This window comes from Denticeps clupeoides, unplaced genomic scaffold (assembly GCF_900700375.1).
Source record: "Denticeps clupeoides unplaced genomic scaffold, fDenClu1.1, whole genome shotgun sequence".
NCBI lineage: Eukaryota > Metazoa > Chordata > Actinopteri > Clupeiformes > Denticipitidae > Denticeps > Denticeps clupeoides.
This window is the reverse complement of record NW_021629883.1, coordinates 26998-49830: the sequence shown is the minus strand read 5'-3', so window position 1 is coordinate 49830 and position 22833 is coordinate 26998. Positions and strand designations below refer to the sequence as shown.

At 49.0% G+C, this 22833-nt stretch overlaps 1 protein-coding gene across 2 annotated transcripts; it reads right to left on the bottom strand.

Annotated features, from left to right (window-relative positions):
• Nucleotides 1-850: 850 nt before the first annotated feature.
• Nucleotides 851-22523, bottom strand: LOC114776525 (HBS1-like protein). 2 transcript variants are annotated; one of them, XM_028966809.1, is made up of 18 exons: nucleotides 22343-22523; nucleotides 21407-21472; nucleotides 20863-20985; nucleotides 20349-20537; nucleotides 11302-11410; nucleotides 10403-10632; nucleotides 9308-9473; nucleotides 8870-8987; nucleotides 5797-5943; nucleotides 5630-5704; nucleotides 5425-5542; nucleotides 4657-4725; nucleotides 4483-4587; nucleotides 4275-4365; nucleotides 4083-4191; nucleotides 3675-3775; nucleotides 2775-2919; nucleotides 851-1210 (listed from the first exon to the last, which is right to left on the bottom strand). In XM_028966809.1, the coding sequence occupies exons 1-18, from the start codon at nucleotides 22383-22385 to the stop codon at nucleotides 1163-1165; spliced, it is 2052 nt and encodes a 683-aa protein (XP_028822642.1). In that variant the 5' UTR covers nucleotides 22386-22523; the 3' UTR covers nucleotides 851-1162. The 2 variants fall into 2 exon arrangements, with proteins under 2 accessions (XP_028822642.1, XP_028822643.1); XM_028966810.1 differs by lacking the exons at nucleotides 20349-20537; nucleotides 20863-20985; nucleotides 21407-21472; nucleotides 22343-22523 and adding an exon at nucleotides 18832-18960.
• Between the last annotated feature and the right edge of the window lie 310 nt (nucleotides 22524-22833).

The window sequence follows — 22833 nt, the reverse complement described above, 5'->3', positions numbered from 1 at the left end:
CACAGACAATGGAACTTATATAGTGAAGGCTGTCACCGTTCATGCTTAAAACCAGAAATGGTGGACAAGCTGGTTTTACTTGCAAAAAAAGAGAGAAATGTTTTTTGGTTTTTATTTATTGTAATTACTGCAATTGAGGTTAGTTCATCTTTATTTTTTTCATGTTGTCTGTTTTTAAGACGATTTATTAGTTTTGATGATCAAGCAGTTAGTACTGCTGTGTACAGTATGTTATTAACTAGAGATGAGGTTAGTTCATCTTATTTTATGTTGTCTGCTTTAAAGACAATTTTACTAGTTTTGTTTATTAAACTTAATACTGTTATTTCATTGTGAAATGTTTTGCTATGCACTTCTCGTGCACTGAATACATTTAGAATGTATGTATGTAGCTTGTTTGACTCGCGAATAAAATCGCAATATTCGTTCAAGAAATCGCAATATGATTATTTTGTCCATATTCGCGGTCTCTGCTCAATACTCAGTACCTCAAGTCTTTTTGAATATGATGCCACAAGCTTGGCACACCGATCCTTCGTCAGTCAAAATTTCAATGATTTGTCCCCCGAGCCTGAGTTGTCACTCTGGCCTTATGTCACGGTGGTCCATCGTGCTGGAAAAGGCGTTCTTCACCAAACTGTTCTTGGATGGTTGGGAGAAGTTGGTACCAGGGGGTGAGGAATAATGAAGCATAAAAAGTTATTTTTCTCTATTTTATGTTCTAGTGCAGTTTTAAAATGGGGATCCAGGCTGGAACCTCATGGGGTCACGACCTCCGACGTAATGCTCAACCGCAGGTGAATTCAGAAGTCCTGGAACAACACGTGACAATGACGGACAGAAGCAACCATGGCTTGCGACAGTTTTATTTGGAATTTTGACCAAATGAAACCAGCGGCGGGGAGGAGGAGGAGGTTCCGCGTGTGGAACCGGGGTTTATTCCTCCTCCGCTGTAGTGTTCCTAAACCTTCACCAAAACCCAACCACTTTAGGAACGTGGCCATGTCCTCCCAGCAGCCCTTGCAGCGAGCCTCCACAGCACTAAATAAAGATGTTATGTATGCGTGTGTTTGTGCCGAAAGTCCGGTTGTTGTGTCAGCTTTATTCATCAGCAGCGAACCAAACATAGGTCACCCCATCGTGACCTTTCACCCCAGTTATGTCATGAACGACTGAGACGGGGTGCAGGTGACAGGAAAAAGTCTTTGATCTAAAAGAAGAAAAAGCAAAACAAGACAAAATTATTATTTTTATTAAAAAGTGGGACAGATAACAATAAAAATCTAATTTCTGTTCAGAAACCGTGATTGTTCTAAAACTAATTTCTTTAGTCCCTGCAATTTATTAAGCATCAATAAATATCATATAAATGAAAGAATGCCAATAGAGCATGCTGCGTTTTGGATTGGTTCTACCCAATTCACCTCGGTCTGGGAACATCTACGATTATATTTCATCTTGTTCATCATTGTATTATTACATGCCAACGGAACGGAAGAGTTTATGTAAGAAAACGCATTACGATAGTTACGGTGCATCCAGAAAGTATCACTTTTCCCACATTTCTTATGTTACAGTTCTATTCTAAAATTGATTTAAATTTTTAATTTTTTTATACAGACACCACCACATAATGACAACATGAAAACATGTTTGAGGTTTTGCCAAATTTATTCTGTATTCACAGCCTTTGCTCAATACTTTGTAAATGCACGTTTGGCAGCAATTACAGCCTCAAGTTTGCAGCACCCCTCAAGCTCCATCAGGTTGGATGGAAGCACAGACATTTTAAGATCTCACCAGAGATCATTGAGTTGTCCTGAAGCCGGACAGTCGGCCCAGTCTGAGGTTAAGAGCGCTCTGGAGCAGGTCTTCATTCAGGAGGTCATCTTTCCCTCTATCCTGACTAGTCTCCCCGTTCCTGCAGCTGAAAAACATCCCACAGCATGATGTTGCCACCACCATGCTTCACTGTATGGTATTGGCCTGGTGATGAGCGGTGCCTGTTTTCCTCCAAACGTGACGCCTGGCATTCACACCAAAGACCAGAGGACTCTGTTTCTCATGGTCCGAGAGGCCTTCAGGTGGCTTTTGGCTACAGGCAGGCTGCCATGTGCATTTTACTACGGAGTGGTTTCTGTTTGGCCGCTCTACCATAAAGGCCTGATTGGTGGTTTGCTGCAGAGAATGTTGTCCTTCTAAAAGGTTCTCCTCTGTCCACCAAAGACCTCTGGAGCTCTGACAGAGTGACCATTGGGTTCTTAGTCACCTCCCTGACTAAGGCCAGCTCTAGGAAGAGTCCGGATGATGAAGGCCACATAGCTGTCTTCAAAGCAGCAGAAAAAGCAGCAGATTTGTGCCTCGAGACAACCCTGTCTCCGAGGTCTACAGACAATTTCTTTGACTTCTTGCGTGGTTTGAGCTCTGACCTGGAACGTCAGCTGTGGGACCTTGTATAAAAGGTGTGTGTCTTTCCAAATCAGGTCCAGTCAACTGTTTTTTTCCACAGGTGGACTCCAGTTAGGCTGCAGAAACATCTCAAGGGTGATCAGGGGAAACAGGAGTCATCTGAACTCAATTTTGAGCTTCATGGCAAAGGCTGTAAATACTTGTATACTTTTCACTTTTAAAATATCTGCCAAAACCTCAAGTAAAATCTTTCCATGTTGTCATTATGATGCGTTGTGTGTAGAATTTTGAGGAAAACATGTATTTAAACCCATTTTGGAAAAGACTAAGGACCTAAAACCTTGTGACACTTTCTCGTCTGTTACCTCGGTGACCACACCGGCAGCGATAGTGGAGCCGACATAGCGCAGCATGAACCGTCCCAGCTCCTTGTAGTCTTTATAAAGCTCCAGAGCCACGGGCCGCTGGGTCTGAATCTCCACCACTGCGTTCTGGCCTTTGGTCAGGCACCTTCAGAAAACGTTACACAAACGTTACAAGAAACATGACATGGATGTTCTAGAAACGTCTAATATAAATGACAGAAACGTTACACAAAACCCCAGTCCGACACGGCCACACAACAGCTGTGTGCTTTCTAGCTCAAGACCTTCCTCTTTAAAGAATATTTATATTAAATTGTAATTTTCTTCTCGTCTGACTTCTGTATAGAAACTAGAACAGAGTGAATAAAAAGATTGTATTCATAGTTGGGGGTCCTAGTGAACCGGAATTGATCTCTTCATCCATGGTAGCTTGGAAGCACGTTGTAAGTGGCTCTGGATACGGCCGTCTGCCAAATGCCTTAAATGTAAATAATGAATAAGTTCGTCTTTATAAAAAAAGGAGGCCGCTTACATTTACATTGAAGGCGTTTGGCAGACGTCCTTAACCAGAGCCACTTACAACGTGCTTCCATGTCACCATGGATGAAGTGGTCAGTTCTGGTTCACTAGAACCCCCAACTATGAATACAATCTTTTTATTCACTCTGTTGTAGATTCTGTACAGAAGACAAGAAGAAGGTCGCAAGTTCATCTAAATCTTCTCTAAAGAGGAAGGTCTTGAGCTGCCGTGTGAAGGTGCTCAGTGACTGAGTCGCTCTGGATAAGGGCGTCTGCCAAATGCCGTAAATGTAAATGTTCTAGCCTTCTTGGGATTAGAAAAAAAGATCGGAATTTCTTAATCACCAAATCGCTCTCTCTCTCTCTCACACACACACTTACTTTGGTTTCTTCTTCAGAACTTCTCCACTGCTCTTGTGTAAAACACTGACAAGTTTTCTAATGGTGGCTGGTTCACTCACGGTTTGGTAGTGCAACAACACCTGTGGCACACACACACACACACACAGATTCACAGAAATATAAACCAAATTACAATATACTGAACACACTCCCATGTGGAGCTGCTGCCACTGTAATATACAACCTAGAATATTACATCATAATACACAACTGGACTGCAATAACCTCTTTATTCCATAATTCCTGGATAAATCTGACCAGAAGAGGAACCTGAAGTCCTTTTCATTAGAACAGCTGCTGTTCTACTGTGAGGAGCATTGTAAAAAGCGCTGTATACATTTAAAACGGACTTATTGATCGATTGGAACACACACAGCTGTTACTCACAGGAAAGCCCTGTGTGACGGGAAGTTCAATGTTAAACAGGAGAATCCGGGCACGGAACCGAGAACAGACTTTAATGGGTTCTTTAGGATCACAGAATATACAGCCCACACTGGAAAGAGAGGACGAGAGAAACAAGGTCAACCTGAGAAAGAGTGTGTGTGTGTGTGTGTGTGTGTGTGTGTGCGTTCATACTTAATTTTGATTATGTCCATTCCGGTTACAGACAGAGTCACATGATCGCCGCTGGCAGCCCAATCCAGAGGCTCATCATGAAGCGTAATCCCTGCAGGGAAAGTGGGCGGGGCATTGTAATAAGGGGCGGGGAGTAGAGGTCAGCAGGGGGCGCTACTGGACCGCACCATGTACCTATACCTGATACAGTGTGCGTGTGTGTGTGTACCTTTCACAGTGCAGGTCTCATTGGGGGGCATGGCCAACACACGGTCGCCAGTCTGGATAAACCCCGCCTCTATCTTTCCAGTCACACAGAACCCGGAGCCCTGGTCTAAACACAACACACACACTAAGCAAGTTTTCTGACTGTTTGGAGGTGAGGGGCGGGGCTGGACCTCACCTTTAAAGACGTCGGACACGCAGAGGCGGAACGGCTGCTCCAGCGATCGCTGCGGCGGCCGGAACGAGTCTGAGAGTCACAGGAGCAGAGGGATCGTGAGTCAGACTCAGAATCATGACGCGACAGAAAGACGGAGAAAGTGAGAAGACGAGAACTTTCTCGCCGCCAGGTCAGCGGTTCTCGTACGGCCCGTGCTGCTGAGTCAGCTGCGCTCCGCCTAAACTACCCTCTCCGTCAGCCAATCACAGGCCAGGAGCCCGAGGACACAGCCAATCACAGGCCACAGGTGGCGAGCAGCGCTGCCGCACAGAACCCAGCAGTTCTCGGTACTCAGATGACATCACCGCTGCTGCACACGCATATCGAGAAGCAACAGCAGCCTGGTAGCGGTCACACGTCCCAGTGCCACCAGACTGCTGACTTCACACACACACAATCAGATCATATCATTAAAATCATCTTAGACAACAGCAGCAACAACAAAAAACTGAAGATGGTGACAGATACTGTGTCCCTGTCGGTTTCCGTTACAGAAGTCCTGGACGCGTGGTGGTGAGTTCCCAAGCTCAGTGTGTCACTGTGTGTGGTAGTAGCCCAGTGGGTAACACACTCGCCTATGAACCAGGAGACCCAGGTTCAAATCATGTCCCTGAGCAAGACACTTAACCCTGAGTGTCTCCGGGGGGGGACTGTCCCTGTAACTACTCTGGATAAGGACGTCTGGTAAATGCTGTAAATGTAAAATGTAAATATGTGTGTCGTTCTCACCTATTTGCTCCAGTAAACATGGAGCTTTATACCAACTGGTCAGTTCAGGTACTGAACTCCTGGTGGTCAGATTTTCTCCAGAGAGACCACTGGTGGGGACATAAGACACATCCGAGTCCTGAAAACACACACACGCACACACCGGTGTTCTGAACGGCTGCAGCCCGTGGCCATCACATACAAGTTGGTGTGTGTGTCTGGTTACCTTGAAACCTGCTTGCTTCAGAAAATGGCCGAGTTTGCTGACGATCTCCTGGAATCGTTCCTGCTGCCAGTTCACCTACGAAATTACGCACAAGCGCACACACGACCTGATGTACAGCGACAAAGCGGCACACACTCGCGACACAGTAACACAGCGCACACACCCACCTGATCCATTTTGTTGACAGCCACAGCGAGCTGCGTGACACCAAGAGAGCGAACCAGAAGGCCGTGTTCTCGCGTCTGACCCCCGGCCTCAAACCCGGCTTCAAACTCACCGCGACTGGCGTCCACCACCAACACGGCCACATCCGCCTGGAAAACACACACTGCTGGGTCAAATATAGCAAACGTGGTGTAGTACAGCGGGCGTGGTGGTAGTTTTGGTGTGTAGTACAGCGGGCGTGGTGGTAGTTTTGGTGTGTAGTACAGCGGGCGTGGTGGTAGTTTTGGTGTGTAGTACAGCGGGCGTGGTGGTAGTTTTGGTGTGTAGTACAGCGGGCGTGGTGGTAGTTTTGGTGTGTAGTACAGCGGGCGTAGTAGTAGATTTGGTGTATAGTATAGTGGGCGTGGTGGTAGTTTTGGTGAATAGTATAGCAGGCATGTTGGTAGTTCTCAGGTATAGTATATCGGGCGTGGTGGTAGTTTTGGTGTGTAGTACAGCGGGCGTGGTGGTAGTTTTGGTGTGTAGTACAGCGGGCGTGGTGGTAGTTTTGGTGTGTAGTACAGCGGGCGTAGTAGTAGATTTTGGTGTATAGTATAGTGGGCGTGGTGGTAGTTTTGGTGAATAGTATAGCAGGCATGTTGGTAGTTCTCAGGTATAGTATATCGGGCGTGGTGGTAGTTTTGGTGTGTAGTACAGCGGGCGTGGTGGTAGTTTTGGTGTGTAGTACAGCGGGCGTGGTGGTAGTTTTGGTGTGTAGTACAGCGGGCGTGGTGGTAGTTTTGGTGTGTAGTATAGCAGGCATGCTGTTAGTTTTGGTGTGTAGTACAGCGGGCGTGGTGGTAGTTTTGGTGTGTAGTACAGCGGGCGTGGTGGTAGTTTTGGTGTGTAGTACAGCGGGCGTGGTGGTAGTTTTGGTGTGTAGTACAGCGGGCGTGGTGGTAGTTTTGGTGTGTAGTACAGCGGGCGTGGTGGTAGTTTTGGTGTGTAGTACAGCGGGGCGTGGTGGTAGTTTTGGTGTGTAGTACAGCGGGCGTAGTAGTAGATTTGGTGTATAGTATAGTGGGCGTGGTGGTAGTTTTGGTGAATAGTATAGCAGGCATGTTGGTAGTTCTCAGGTATAGTATATCGGGCGTGGTGGTAGTTTTGGTGTGTAGTACAGCGGGCGTGGTGGTAGTTTTGGTGTGTAGTACAGCGGGCGTGGTGGTAGTTTTGGTGTGTAGTACAGCGGGCGTAGTAGTAGATTTGGTGTATAGTATAGTGGGCGTGGTGGTAGTTTTGGTGAATAGTATAGCAGGCATGTTGGTAGTTCTCAGGTATAGTATATCGGGCGTGGTGGTAGTTTTGGTGTGTAGTACAGCGGGCGTGGTGGTAGTTTTGGTGTGTAGTACAGCGGGCGTGGTGGTAGTTTTGGTGTGTAGTATAGCAGGCATGCTGTTAGTTTTGGTGTGTAGTACAGCGGGCGTGGTGGTAGTTTTGGTGTGTAGTACAGCGGGCGTGGTGGTAGTTTTGGTGTGTAGTACAGCGGGCGTGGTGGTAGTTTTGGTGTGTAGTACAGCGGGCGTAGTAGTAGATTTGGTGTATAGTATAGTGGGCGTGGTGGTAGTTTTTGTGAATAGTATAGCAGGCATGTTGGTAGTTCTCAGGTATAGTATATCGGGCGTGGTGGTAGTTTTGGTGTGTAGTACAGCGGGCGTGGTGGTAGTTTTGGTGTGTAGTACAGCGGGCGTGGTGGTAGTTTTGGTGTGTAGTATAGCAGGCATGCTGTTAGTTTTGGTGTGTAGTACAGCGGGCGTGGTGGTAGTTTTGGTGTGTAGTACAGCGGGCGTGGTGGTAGTTTTGGTGTATAGTATAGCTGGCATGCTGTTAGTTTTGGTTTGTAGTATAGTGGGCGTGGTGGTAGTTTTGGTTTGTAGTATAGTGGGCATGGTGGTAGTTTTCAGGTATAGTATAGCAGGCATGGTGGTAGTTCTCAGGTATAGTATATCGGGCGTGGTGGTAGTTTTGGTGTATAGTATAGCAGGCATGGTGGTAGTTTTCGTGTGTAGTACAGCAGGCGTGGTGGTAGTTTTCGTGTGTAGTACAGCAGGCGTGGTGGTAGTTTTGGTTTGTAGTATAGCAGGCATGGTGGTAGTTTTCGTGTGTAGTACAGCAGGCGTGGTGGTAGTTTTGGTGAATAGTATAGCAGGCATGTTGGTAGTTCTCAGGTAAAGTATATCGGGCGTGGTGGTAGTTTTGGTGTATAGTATAGCAGGCATGGTGGTAGTTTTGGTTTGTAGTATAGCAGGCATGGTGGTAGTTTTCGTGTGTAGTACAGCAGGCGTGGTGGTAGTTTTGGTGAATAGTATAGCAGGCATGTTGGTAGTTCTCAGGTAAAGTATATCGGGCGTGGTGGTAGTTTTGGTGTATAGTATAGCAGGCATGGTGGTAGTTTTGGTTTGTAGTATAGCAGGCATGGTGGTAGTTTTCGTGTGTAGTACAGCAGGCGTGGTGGTAGTTTTTGTGTGTAGTATAGCAGGTGTGCGGTTCCAATGTAGTTCGCAGGGAAGTCTGTTGACTTTGTCTGGGATTTTTGAATGCACCAACCATCACACATACACACACGTTCAGAAAGCCAGAGGAAACACGGGAGGAAATGATGCTTCCTGCTGAACGTGACAGACTTTTACAAACCTGCAATATTTCAGTCACCTCAAGATGTACACACACTCATCTCAATAGTGCCAATATCACAAGCTCTCAAAACCACATGGCTTAGAGGGGCAAAACAGGGGACTTTCAAAAGCACAGAGACACACACACACACACACACACACACACACCAGAGTAAAACATTTCTGCTCAGTAATCATTCCAGCTGCTACTGAAAGAAAGAAAGAGAGAAGCACTGGAACAAACACCTTACACGCCTCAACCTGAACATACTACCATTTCAACCCACGACACACAATGTGTACACTTTTTAATGCATGTAGTCAACGAGTTGGTCAAATCACAGGCCTGCATATGTTCCCAGTGGTAGAACGTTGTGAGAATGTGTTTTTTTTTCTGGGTTCCTGTGTCATTCTGGGGCCATACCTGTGCGGCTCCAGTGATCATGTTGGGAATGAAGTCTTTGTGACCTGGAGCGTCCATGAGAGTCACCACCTTTGAGTTTGTCTCGAATTTAGTCATGCCGACGTCCATGGTGACGCCCCTGCGAGATGAACATGAAGGAGACAGAGAGAGCGCGTCATGTTTCCATTACACAGAACCAATTAAAAAATCCTACAGAAAATCGCTAATTTACAGGCCACATGTGGTTGCTGCAACAGAAATAATCAGGACTCTGAGCGTCCATCACCATGACTCTCAGATTGACGGCCAAGACGAGAGAACCCCTTTGTTTCTCAGATAGCATCACCGAATGGAAAACAGTCATTTCATTACAACATGGCTTCAGTTTTCTGCAAATCTATAGTGGAAACGTAACTACAGCTGTGTGTGTGTGTGTGTGTGTGTGTGTGTGTGTCTCACCGGTCTCTCTCCTCGCCGGTCTCGTCCAGCACCCAGGCGAAGGCGAATGAAGCTTTTCCTGCCTTCTTGGCCTCCTGCTCGTATTTGTGCATCATCCTCTTGTTCACGTTCCCCAGCAGGTAGAGCAAATGGCCCATCAGTGTGCTCTTCCCAGCATCCACGTGGCCTAACACACACACACACACACACACACACACCCAACATGCAGTGGCGGTTTTTTGATATGGGCAACATAGGCTTTTGCATTTTTTTTTTCTCCCGGGCACCCATGCTGCCATGACATCCTGATTGCATGGGCACCGGTTTGTTTTCTGGGAAGTAAGGGTACCCTCATTTTGCGAGGTGCGCCTGCTGCTTCGGGGAGCGGCAGGGGATTCTCTGCCTGTCTGGAGCGGCATCTAATAACAAGCTCACAGAATAAAAGGTGCTTGATCCACCTTAAATACTGCTCAGCAGGCTGCAGTACCTGTATTGCGCCTGTAGGGGGGGGGGTCAACACTCAACTCCCTGAACTTTTAGAAATGGTGTCAAGTGTTGCCTGAAAATGTCACATGGGAACTGTGCATTGGACTGATGAATGGCATTCTTTTACAGAAAAGACCACAGAAAAGTCGCTTGTTAAAGGTAAAACAGGATGTGTAGGAGTTGTGTCAACTAATACCTCTCAGGCACAAAACATTTTTCACTGTAAAATTGACCTGGGAACTTTGCTCATGTGCACATAGATTTATGAGGAACATGGAAATTTTCCATGCAAAATAACAGCCTGCGGCATTTAAGGTGGAACAGACAATTCGAATAATGAGCAAACGTCAGCGTCGTCGTGTCTTCTAAATTCCATCACACCCATATATGGGGGACGTGAGCGTGAACGACCAAAATTAACACCGATGGAAGTTGGACAAAAAAAAGGTCTTGGTTAAATTCGGTACGGAGCACAATTTTTTTACAATGTTTATATATATATATATATATGTGTGTGTGTGTGTGTGTGTGTGTTTTATATTTCTGTATGTGTGTAGGGAGAGGGGGACTAGGACCACTCCTGTCCACATGTGCGCCGTGTGTGTAGGTTCATGTCTGTCTCCCTCACACCTATGACCACCAGGTTGAGCAGCGGCTTCCCGCCTTGCCGTTTCTCCAGCTCCTCTCGGACGTTCAGCTGGTTCTTGTTCGAACCCGCAGGGCGTGGCGTGGCCGGAGGCGGAGCCTCGTCTGCACCACCCAGCAGCTTGGATGGCGTTTCGGGGGTCATGGTCACCGAGACCACGTCAGGACTGGGTGCTCGACGAACAGATGGGCTGGGAACCCCATTCTCTTCATTGCTGCATGCACACACACACACACACACACATTATAAAATAATACATCTAAATACCTCACATTTTCAACAAAAAGAAAAACACAGAAAGATGAACATCATGTTTCTTCATAATCTGGCATTTCTGGGACCTCCTGATGTCCAGCAGGAGGTTCACCTGGTGACAACAAGACACTGAAGCAGCAGCTCAGGATCTGGCACGCACACACACACACACACACACACACACACACACACTCTCCACCAGTCCAGCATCCTGAGAGTGATACAGTGGGACGGTGAGGGACTGTGGTCTGGAGGATAGGTGGGGACGTGGGTGTGTCTGGGCGTCTTCTGTGGTTTCTGGGGACAAAGAACCAGGACCAGACAAGAGACCTTGTGTGCTAGCTGGTGTGTGGGTGTGTGTGGGGTGGGGTCCGCTGCGTGGGTTTTAATCTCAAGGCACCAGCGACCCTTGTGGTTTGGCGCCTTCCCAGAGGGCACTGCAGGCACACGTACACTGTGCCCCGCCCACTAAGTCAGAGCCACTCCCACTACTTCTGCAGTACAGGGCGCCAGCGTGATTAATAATGTAATTAATGACACTATGCATGCAGTGTGAAGCCACTGCATAAAAAAGAACAGAGTATGATGTGTGGGAGGGGGTCATGTTAACCTTTGACCTCTGCATTACCTTGGCACCTCAAAGCCCATGGTTTGCTTCTTGCCTGAGACGGTCATGCGAGCGACTTTGGGAAGGACTTCGGTTTCCAGCTGCGCCTGAGAGGACTCACGGACTCTACCTGAGACAGGAGACAGAACACGAACACAGAGACTAAAACCACACAAGTCACCCGGAAACCAGAGGTGTGAACCTCCACAATTACAATGATCCGTGCCCCGATATCGACGAATCCCGATGCATCCCATACATGTTCTACATGGTCACGCGAACTGAAAACACATCTGTTAAAGTCCCAGACACAGCGTCAACTATTAAGTCCACGTTATCACACAGTCCCCGTTAGACACAGACAGTGTTAAATTCTAGTTAGGCTGTCCTAGTTAGGGTACCGGGCCACTGTAGCCCCAATATACCACCATAACCACATATTTCAGTATCGGTGGTACGATGCCACCGTCTGTCACTGCTTCTGTCTGTTCTCTCCGAGACACGGAATCAAGCGTCCAGACTACTGGCAGACCCCAGTGAAGATACCAGCAGATAAATCCTGGTTCCTGACAACTGCTTTACAAGGACAAAACATGAAACAAACCAGAGGGTCACCACAGCCACCACCACCGTTACAACTACAGCTCCAGGGATCTTCAAATGGACCAGTAACATCATTATGGACACGTAATCTAGACCATGACACTGGACTAAAACCTATTCTGCACCGTCCAGGACCTCCAAACATGGACAGATGCTCTATACAACACTCTGGACGTCTCCACTTCTTCAACTGTAGGACTTTCTCTCTTTTCTTATACAAATCACCAACCCTGCACTGACACCAACTTGCAGGCTCAGTCTACCCTGGAAGGACGTCCCTCTCTGTATCACTCCTTCCCAACGTCTCTTCCCTCCTTTTTTATAGTGGAGTTTTTCCAACTGTAGGGCCTGTCGAAGCCCATGGAGACGAACTGCATGTGATTATGGGCTAGATAAGAAATAAAAGTTGTTGATGATGATTGTGTCCAAGGTCTCGTACACCCGTGTGGACACTTTGGTTTGCTACGATGAGCAGAAGAATGAGTCCGGTGAGTGCGGACTGAACACGGGCCGCTTTTCTGCTTTCAGCCGCTTTCAGGCCGAACGCGACAACGCGGCACTCTTCCCTGGACACTCGGAGAAAGGTCGGCCATTCCGGCGTCGTGTGTGCGTGTAGAAGCGGTGCGAGAGCGAGGCCACGCGAAACTCCGACATTTTTAACCAGAACTTTTATACGGGCGCCAGAAAATCGCCAAGCAACGTCATTACGATGCAGAACTGTCCACGTCTGCGTCGTGATTCATCGATTATACGATTCTTTTCAACGGAAACCACACATCCTTCAAATCCATCAAATGTGCGTCAATATGGTCAGAATAAAGGTGCGAGAACAAAAAAAAAAAAAAAAAAAAAAAAACAGATTGAGATCAAAGGACACAGAAGTGAGCGACGTCCCGTTCCGTCCACACACACAGTTCGCAGCAGCCCCAGTCATACCGGGACAGAGTGATTCATACGAAACGCTCCCAGAACCAGTCATCTGCGTGTGAACAGCGCGGCCAGGAAGGGGTTAATCTGCTTCTGCGTCAGCAGGACGGCTGAGACCCAGGAATAGGTGAGAAGAGGACAACTGGTGTGATGTCCCCGCCGTCCTGCTCCACTTCCACATCAACCGTGTCCTCATACAAAATACATTCCAGACCAGGACACCCCCGTCCTCGCCCTCAGATGAGCGTGGACACCCCGCGCGGTCCCAACACAGTAAACGCTGATGCACTGCGGTCCAGCAAGAACGTCTACCCGATCGGACATCATGGTGAACTCCTCAGATCTTCCAGGACATGCGGACCACATCTGGACATGCCGGATTCATTTACATTTAGAGCATTTACCAGACGCCCTTATCCAGAGCGACTTAGTCAGTAGTTACAGGGACAGTCTCCCCCGGAGCAATTTAGGGTTAAGTGTCTTGCTCAGGGACACAATGGTAGTAAGTGGGATTCCACGGTAACCAACAGGATTACCGTTATTCCGAACGCCTGACCGTGTAAACGGTCAATAAACTACCAAACCACCGTGGTAAACTCCTCGACTAAATACCAATGGCCAGTGGTGTTTAGGGTTAAGGAAGCGGCCGAATCCCGAATCCGCCGAGGTGCCACCGAGCAAAGCACCGTCCCCACACACTGCTCCCCGGGCGCCTGTCATGGCTGCCCACTGCTCACTCAGGGTGATGATTAAATGCAGAGGACAAATTTCACTGTGTGCACACTGTGCCGTGACAATCACTTCACTCACTTACAAAACTGGACGACCGGGAAAGTTCTTTTCAACACACGTGTGCCTGAAACTCAGTAACAACATAAAAAGTGTGAATATTCTACGTCGGCTTTGCTGTAATAAATCTCTCTTGGTCTGAGTAACAACCTGAATTTCTACACCTGTCCTGCGTGCAACTTCCTGTTGGCTGATATCAGAACCTCGATCAGTTTATTACTCAAATTGAAATGAGCACACAAACATCACACACACACACACACACACACAGACAACACACAACCTTCCGTGCGACTTTAATGGACGTCATTTTCTTTTTAAAAGATATTAGTTTTTCACAAATGTCCCTCACTGCAGCCGCGTCGACGAGCTGAACAGTGGGACGCAGGTCAGAGGTCAGAACCTGAACTCACGGTTGGTGATGGCACCTTTTGACCTGAAGGGGGCGCATTGTATACATCACACACACACACCTCACATAAAGTGCTCCGGACAAATTAGTGTATTTATTATAATATATAAAAAAAAAAAAAAAAAAACTCAAACCAAGTTATTTTTTTTATCTAATAATAATTTTACTTATAGCCTAAACTCCGCAGTGGTTTGTCAGTCCATGCAGCCAGACTGAATAATTATGAATACCCAGGACTGTCAGATGCTTTAATAAATTCTGTGTCGCATTTTGTAAAGGTTCCTAGCAGCCATGCAAGGAGCCTATTTTTTATTTTTTTTTTTATAAAATATTTTTTTATATTTATATTGTTTTGGTGATGCAGAATTACTGGAGTATCACGAGTCCTGTCGCATATTCACATTTCATCGACTACTTTTCACTGTTGCACCATTTTGATAAAAAGCATCAGCCGACTTGAATTCAACGTTCCGCCGTGCACTCATCTTCAGCCTCGCTCACTCTCGCCAGCGCGTGGGCCTCAGCTGAAGTTTGCTCATATCTGCTCAGAGTGTGTGTGTGCGTTTCTGGGACCTGAGCTTCTGCCTAAATGCATCGATTTCACCTCTTCAGAAATGAGTCACCTCCACCCGCACCATCAATCAGCACCAACCGAAACCAGGGTCAAAAAGAGCAGCGCGGCGGCAGCAGGATCTCTGGATCCTCCCTCATCAGTCAGGTGACCATTAACCATGGAACATCTCCACGGACACAAGGTCAGGTGACCATTAACCACGGAACAACTCCAGCAGAGCAGGTCTTCTGGAGTGTTCCTGCCACGCAGCTACTAGTGCGGACCGAGCGTGGGTCAAGCAGCACCTAGTGGTGGTTCTGTAGTTGCAGACCAGCCAGAAGGACCACGCTGACCTCTGCGTGCCACATGATCATCAGAACAGCAGGATGCATCATGGGAAGATGCAACGTTCTGCAGGTATATATACAGACCTCCGTCTGATGGAGCATCTGTTGGACGTGTCTTGGATGAAAGTATCTGCTGGTGTTGGTAGAAGCTGTGGTCTCCGTTTATTCAGAGGTCAACGCTGCAGGAAACAGTGCAGGTCAAGCTGGGTTCAGGGCGACCTCGCGTCCTCCCGGCCCCTGACATTTCAAACCAAAACCCACACGGGCGGCGGCAACGAGAGAAAAGAAAGGAGAGAAGAAAAGAGTGAGAAGCGAGAGCGAGCAGAGATGAAGGAGACCAGCTGGGCGGCCATCATCAGAGTTTCCTACGTAGGTGGCGGCGGCAGTTAAAGTAAAAAAACAGAAGAACTTCAGATCTGTCCACATCCACCCCTCTAGGGCCCAAGTAAGCAGTGACTGCAGCGAGTTAGACGTAGAACCGACACTACAGCAGATCAGAAACGTGGGTCTGAAGAGTCGAGAAGGTCTGGTACGGGACTTCGGACGCCCGAAGCTCGTCCGTGGAAGAGCGAAACCGCGATACCGACTTTCGGATCTTCTGAATTTTCCACTTAAGATCACCAGGCTCGTTTCAAGTCCCATCTAAGATTTTAAACTCTGAAGTGAAGGAAAGAAACGGCTGGAGTGTAAAAGTGCATCGTGCACCATCAGATAGTATGGAATCAGCGGACAGAACGTGAAGCATCAGGGTGACCGATACTGACGATGCTCGGCCCGTCGTGGGCCGGAAAAAAGCAAAAATCACATCTGCTGGAGAGGGTGTGGTTACACCTTCATGTGGCTTCACACACACACACACACACACAACTCACAAACCTGCGAGTAGCATCATACATGGACGCACACTGGAGAAATCGACTCTCAGACATCGATCAAGGCCAAAACGTTCCGGTTTCTTTACTTTACTCTGCAGACGCTAAAAGCGCCCAAAGCGACTTACAGGACGACACCAGCAATTCCCATTCGGTTTCTATGGATTTTGAGTTACAAAACTAAGAGCCCTGATAAGGCCGAACTTGTCAGGAATAGAGCATGCTGGGAATTGTTAAGTGCTGGACGAGTGTGTGTGCATGTGCGTGTGTAAGTGTTAGATTTTAAGTGTTAGCGGGTTTTCAGCTGCTTCTTAAAAGGTGCTGGTAGTCTCGGCTAGTCGAATGGAGCAGGACAAGTCGTCCCACCAGCCAGGGACAACACAGGAGAACAGAGTGGATTGGGACCGGAGACCCCGTGAAGAGGGGATTTTTAGTCTGGTTTGGTGTGCAGATCTGAGTGGGCGTGCAGGAGTGTATCTGGCTAGTAGTGTGTTGGTGTAAGAGGGAGAACTTCCATTTACAGCCCTGTAGGCAGCATCAAGGATTTAAACTGTGAGGAGCTACCGGGAGCCGGTGGAGAGAGGCGAGGAGAGGCGGGACGTGGGTGTGGTTCGGCTGGTAGAAGATGAGGCGGGCCGCCACGTTTTGGACCATCTGGAGGGGTTTTATGGTGACTACAGAAGCTCCAGCCAGGAGAGAGTTACAATAGTCCAGTTTAGAGATGACCGTCACCTGGACGAGGAGCTGCGTAGGTTTTGTGTCTTCCGGCAGACTGCAACACTTTTCAACAGGCGTCTCTGCGGACCGCCGCTCCTCCGGCGAACGACTGGGTCAGCAACGGGGCGCTCAACTTTTGAAGTTTGTTTGCAAGATTTCGTTAAGCAGCAGGTAGCAGAACAAGGCAGAAGAATTCCAGGACGCCTTTACATTGGTGGTTTGTGTTGCTATTTTCTGATTGGCTGTTGTGTAGGTCCTTGCGCTGGAGGCTGAGAGCTTCGATTCGTTTGTAAAACACGGTGAAGGACGTGTGTGAAATGCCACGTGAACGTGACTTGAGAGCCCTGGTCAGCAAACACGAACTTTTAGTTCAAATCCTTCCTGCGACATTCGCCTAAAAACCGCGTCCGATCCAGAATTTAACCGCGTTGGATCGTTTAATCATCTAACTGCCGTAAAATATGAACACATCAGAGAGCAAGCAGGCAGCGCACATTCCAAGAGCAATCTTTATTTAAAGGCACAGCATGAACAATCTCCACCAGTGCATTCAGAACAAGTGAAACCAGTAGACATGGTGTCCATCTGGTCCTGGTCCATCCTCCACGCTTATTAAAACTCAGAATACTTTACTATGAAAAGAAGCAAGAAAATAGTACAAACTAAAAACAGTGCAAAAAAAGTTTATTTTTGTCACATGCGATTTGACATTTTCCTGCGCCCGGGGACTCTGTACTTCCTGCAGGAGAAGGCCTTCCTCTGATTGGCTTGGACGATGTCGTCGGGCGAGGGCCTGTCGAAGGCGAAGGGAGTGATGTGGTGAAGCGGCAGCAGCTCATTGGCTCGACGCATCCGACTTTCTCTGTTGTCCAGGAAGGCTTTTGAGTGCCACGCCCCATACTGGCTGCGGCCATTACTCAACGCGGCGCGAGTGGGCGTTGTCAGTGAGAAGGTCATGGCCAACAGCGTTGGCCGAGCAAACATCCCTGATCGGTTACCAGGACAACAGGAGGCATCGGTGAAAGGGACCTCGTCTTCAAGACAACATGAATCACTGTCGTCTCCGGACTCGGCAGACAAGTCCGTCACGATCGGGGCACTGAGGTCCAATGTCTGCACGTGGAGGGGGAGGGGCTTACACGAAGGTGGGGGTGGTGACGTTTTCTGGGCCCCACCCACGGCTCCGCCCATGAGAGAGGACACTGAGCATGATTGGAACTGAGCCATGAGGTCGGAGAGAGACGGCGCCCCCCCGTCGTCGTCGGGGTGGGTTTTCTGCAGCCGGCTGCTGCCGACGTGACCTGCAGCCCCCCCATCAGCGTTTGGTGCGGTCTGCCCCACCTGCAGGGCGGAGCTCAGACTGCCCAGAGGAGTGGTCAGGAGGTAGTGGGAGGAGATAAGGGATGCCAGTGGCATATGGGACGCTGCCAAGGCATTAGACCCAAGGGACAGGTTGGTACAACTGTTTGCGGATGGCGTGGGTTTAGCCACGCCCACAGAAGATTTGGCGCGGTGCATTACGAGAGTCGATCGCTCCTGGAGGAAAGCCGCGACTGGGAGATCTTTTCTTTCATTTGTCGTTTCTTTCATTTAATTCTTTATGATTTATAGATTGTACTTACACATAAATGTATATCGTTCTGACTTCTTTAATACACTTTTAGCTATTAAAGAACTGTAAAAATACTTCTTTTTTAAGTTTTTCCTCTCTGTAGTTTCTTTAATTGTATTGATTATTAATTTCAGTATCGTGACCAGCCTAACATAACTCCGCCCACTTCACAAACCTGCGAGTAGCATCATACAAGCACAAACACACACGTACAATGCGTGTGTTGGTGTGGTGAGCTCCTCTGTGTGTGTGTTTATGGAAACGGTTCTTCAAGAACACAGAAGATGCTGTTTTCTTAACTACAGTTGATTCTAACCTGCATTCTGATTGGCTGAGATGACTTCAGGGATGATGTCACCATTCCACCATATTGCACTATTGAGGGTCATAGGGTCATGTAACCAGCTGCTGGAACAGCAAGCCTCCATGGAGATGGACTATTTCATCACAGAAGATAAATCTAAAGGTTTTCAGAAAGAAATGATGAGGAACAGTGTGAAACTGGTCAGACGTGGTGTGTGTTTAAGAAAACCGTCTATGGAATTCTCTCCATTTTGTCCTATTCCACATCTTCATCATCATGTCTACTTAAGGCAGCATACTCCACAGATACTAAAACTCAAAATACTTTACTAGAAACTATGAAAAGTAGCAATAAAATAGTACAAAATAAAACCAGTACAAAAGTATAAAATGTGGATATTTGAAAATATTTTTACATTTTCCCGTTTAAAGCGTCTGTTCTCAGTCCCGGGTGAAGGCCTTCCTCTGATTGGCTCGGACGATGTCGTCGGGCGAGGGCGTGTCGAAGGGGAAGGGTGTGATGTCATGAAGTAGGAGCTGCTCATTGGCTCGCAGGTTCTGAGTTTGTCTGTTGTCCAGGAAGGCTTTCGAGTGCCACGTCCCATACAGGCTCCGCCCATTTCTCAACGTGGGCGTTTTCAGCGACAAGGTCAGGGCAAACAGCGATGGCCGAGCAAACACCCCTGATCGGTTACCGCGACAACAGGAGGCATCGGTGAAAGGTGAGTGACCCCGCGAAGGGACCTCGTCTTGAAGATGACATGAAACACCGTTGTCTCCGGACTCGGCAGTCGAGTCTGCCGCAATCGGGGCACGGAGGTCCAATGTCTGCATGTGGAGGGGGAGGGGCTTACACGACGGTGGGGTTGGTAGTGGTGACATTTTCTGGGCCCCACCCATTGCTCCGCCCATGAGAGAAGACAGGGAACATGATTGGTGCTGAGCCATGAGGTCAGAGAGAGGCGACGCCCCCCCGCCGTCGGGCGGATTATGGACCAGCGGAACCAGGCGTGTGCTCTGCAGTCCGGGCAGGTCGCTGTACATCTTATGGTTGCTGCTCTGATGCTCCTGAATCAAATCAGCCAATGAGGGGCCAGCCATGTGACCTGTAGCCCCCCCAACAGAATTTGGTGCAGTCTGCCCCACCAGCAGGGCGGAGCTCAGACTGCCCAGAGGAGTGGTCAGGAGGTAGGGGGAGGAGCTAAGGGATGCCAACCCTAGGGCATTTGGACCCAGGGACAAACCAGGAGGGCGGGAGAGGGACGGACCCCCCGATACACACGGAGGACGCGGACAAAACGTGGCCACACCCACAGGTGTACTGTGTGCCGATTGGCTCTGAACCCTCTTCTCGTGCTCAGAAATTAATCGCGCTAAACCTCCCGACTCTGACCCGCCCAGACCGGAACCTGGGTCCGCCGGGCGACGCCCACTCGCGCCTGGCACGGACCGAGCGAGCAGGTCGCTGAATGTCGCCGGCGTGTGTTCCGCCGCGCACGCAGAAGAAGATACGGCTCCTTACCTTACGAGAGCCAATCGCAGCCAGAGGAGAGGCAGGACAGGGAGAAGGGGCGGAGCCAAAACCAAGCAGGAGATGAATGGAGGCCGAGAGGAAGAGAGAGAGGGAGGCGATACGTTAAACGATTATCTCTGAACACAAGCTCGCAATAAAGACGACAGCCTCTGTGTGTGTGTTCTGTTCTTTAAAAATAATAATAAAAAAAAAAAAGTAATTCTAAAGATCTAATTAGCGTAATTGTGACCTCAGTAAAGCGTGATGTTCTGCAGCACAGTTACTGTGAGGTTGGCGCTGCCAACTTCCACCCAGACGGCTGGGCTGTCGGCTCGGCATCGCGTGAAACGGTGCCCCGCCCCTTATCAGCACACTGCGCGCTGATTGGTTCAACGCGGCGAGGCCGGCCTCAGTGCGTACCTCTCTGTTGGCGCTGCGGCAGCGGCTGCTCCTGCGCGTGTGGGGGGGGCGCGTCCTCGCCGGACAGGACGGCGTCCAGTGCCCTCTGCGGGTCAAAGTCGCAGCGTACGGCGGCCTGAGTCAAGACCGAGTCCGGCACCGAGTCCCCGAGCACGGCCCGCATCTGGTCCAGACAGGAGTACAGACGTCCTGCACAGACACACACACCTATAAGCCAGACGTCCACAAAGACCCGGGTTCGAACCCCACTTACTACCATCGCGTCCCTGAGTGTCCCCAGGTAGGGACTGTCCCTGTAACTACTGACTACTGATAAGGGCGTTGGTTAGTCGTGAGACCAGTTTCCTACTCGTCTTCAATCTGAATGGCGGCTCCGTCGTTTTTCTGCTTGTGGCAGAACGTTAAAAAAGCCCCAGCCAATCAAATCCATTTGTGCAACATTCCCGGAAGTATTGGCCAATCGGTGGGGTCTACCGCAGGCTCAAGCGAACGGCGCCGATTAACGCACTCCTACCCTGGTCCAGCGGGTCAAGGTGGCGCTCGACAGCAGGGGAGGTGGGCGTGTCCGGCTCCTCGAGCTCCTCCTCCTCCAGCGGCTCCACCTGCGGCGCCTGCCGCGAGTAGATGAACTGTGCAGCTGTGGAGGAAAAAAGGAGCCCCGCCCATCACTGACAGCCAATGAGAAAAGGGCAACAGCTAGCGTGCGCGCATGTGTCGGTGTTGCCAGATGTACAATAATTATGGTATTTCTACCATATATCCGTTAAGGTTCTCAGTCATCCAGGTCGTGGTTCTCTCTGGTTATGGTATTTCTACCATAATTTTACATCAATCATTCCGAAAATCCCACATTGTTCGATCAGTTAACCCCTTCATTTTATTTCATTAGTACGACAAGACGCAGATCTTCTTCGTCACTTTACAGCCAATCAGCCATATGGAATTTGCGTGTATACCTCATTTTTCTCACAATACGTTATTTTGAGATGCTGGTACGATGAGTGTGTGTGTGTGTGTGTGTGTGTGTGTGTGTGTGTGTGTGTGTGTGAAAGACTCACCCGTAGCTGGAGAGATGCAATAGTCATCGTCCACTGACTGTCCGTACACGTCATCGTCCTCAAAGTCTGAAAAAAGAACCACACACACACAGTCCCCTCATCCAGAGAAACGCAGCTCGCTGCTGATTGGTCCCCAGCGTCAAGCGGACCAGCGACTAACGAAGAACAGATTACACAATTAATGCGCGTGTATTAACGAAAGTACCAACGCAGATCAGGCGGGGACAACGTAGCTTGGAAATGGGCAAATTTTCCAAGATCGGGATTACTGAGCAGTAATTGTGGCGGCGGGGGATGATAACCGATCACGACTAGCGGTTAAGGAAGTGGCCCCGTAATCAGAAGGTTGCCGGTTCGAATCCCGACCGCCGAGGTGCCACTGAGGTCCCCTTGATGAAGGTCCCGTCCCCACACACTGCTCCCCGGGCGCCTGTCATGGTGCCCACTGCTTACCAAGGGTGATGGTTAAATACAGAGGACACGTTTCACCGTGTCACCGTGTGCTGCGCTGCAGCGTCTCACGATGACAATCACGTCACTTTCGACTGTCTGAACCCTACATGGAGATGATGGGTTTTGATCATTTTCAGCAAACGGTTCTTTTAAAAGAGCAAACATTGAAATTTTAATTTTCAAATAATGCCACAAAACTATAGTGAAGTGAAAGTGAAGTGCTTGTGTGCACATGGTGACCCGGTGAAACGTGTCCTCTGTATTTAACCATAACCCTTGGTGACGGTGGGCACCATGACAGGCGCCCTTTTAAAAAAGGACCCATGAGGGCTCGAGAAGAAGCCGGAAGCGGTTCTACGCGGTTCTCGAAAGTGAAGTGATTGTCACTTGTGATACACAGCAGCACAGCACACGGTGCACACAGTTCTAGGCGGTTCCGCTGCTCCGGCAGTGCGCAGGCCTCGGGCTCCGCGGCGACTCTACCTTCGTCGTAGTTGTAGCCGCGGACGTTCCTGTGCCGGGACATGTTCGCGTTCGCGGCCGCTCTCGGCCTCCAGGCGGGTTTCTGTCGGGATCGGTCTCGCCGCGCGGTTCCGGGCCAACGCGCGTCACTCGGTGGCCGCCATGTTGACGCGGGAGATGCGCATGCGCAGTGCGCTCCGCGCGTTTCGGCGCTGACGTCATCGTCATCGTCGTCGTCATCCGGCACCTGCCGCGCTCTTTCTGGCCTGCTGCAAAATGTCGCTCTTCCAGATTTGCGTCGATTAATTATTTTTTAAAGACACGTGATACAACATTGGATTTATTGTCCCAACGTCCATGGTCCATCTAGAAGATAAGAAAAAAATCCCACAAGAAGAGGAAAGTCCCTTCTTACCAGTCCTTAGAAATGCATTCTGCCCACAGCTGGGCCTGGAAATTACCTTGTGTGTGTGTGTGTAACACACAGTGTTCGCCCCACAAGTCGGCCATGA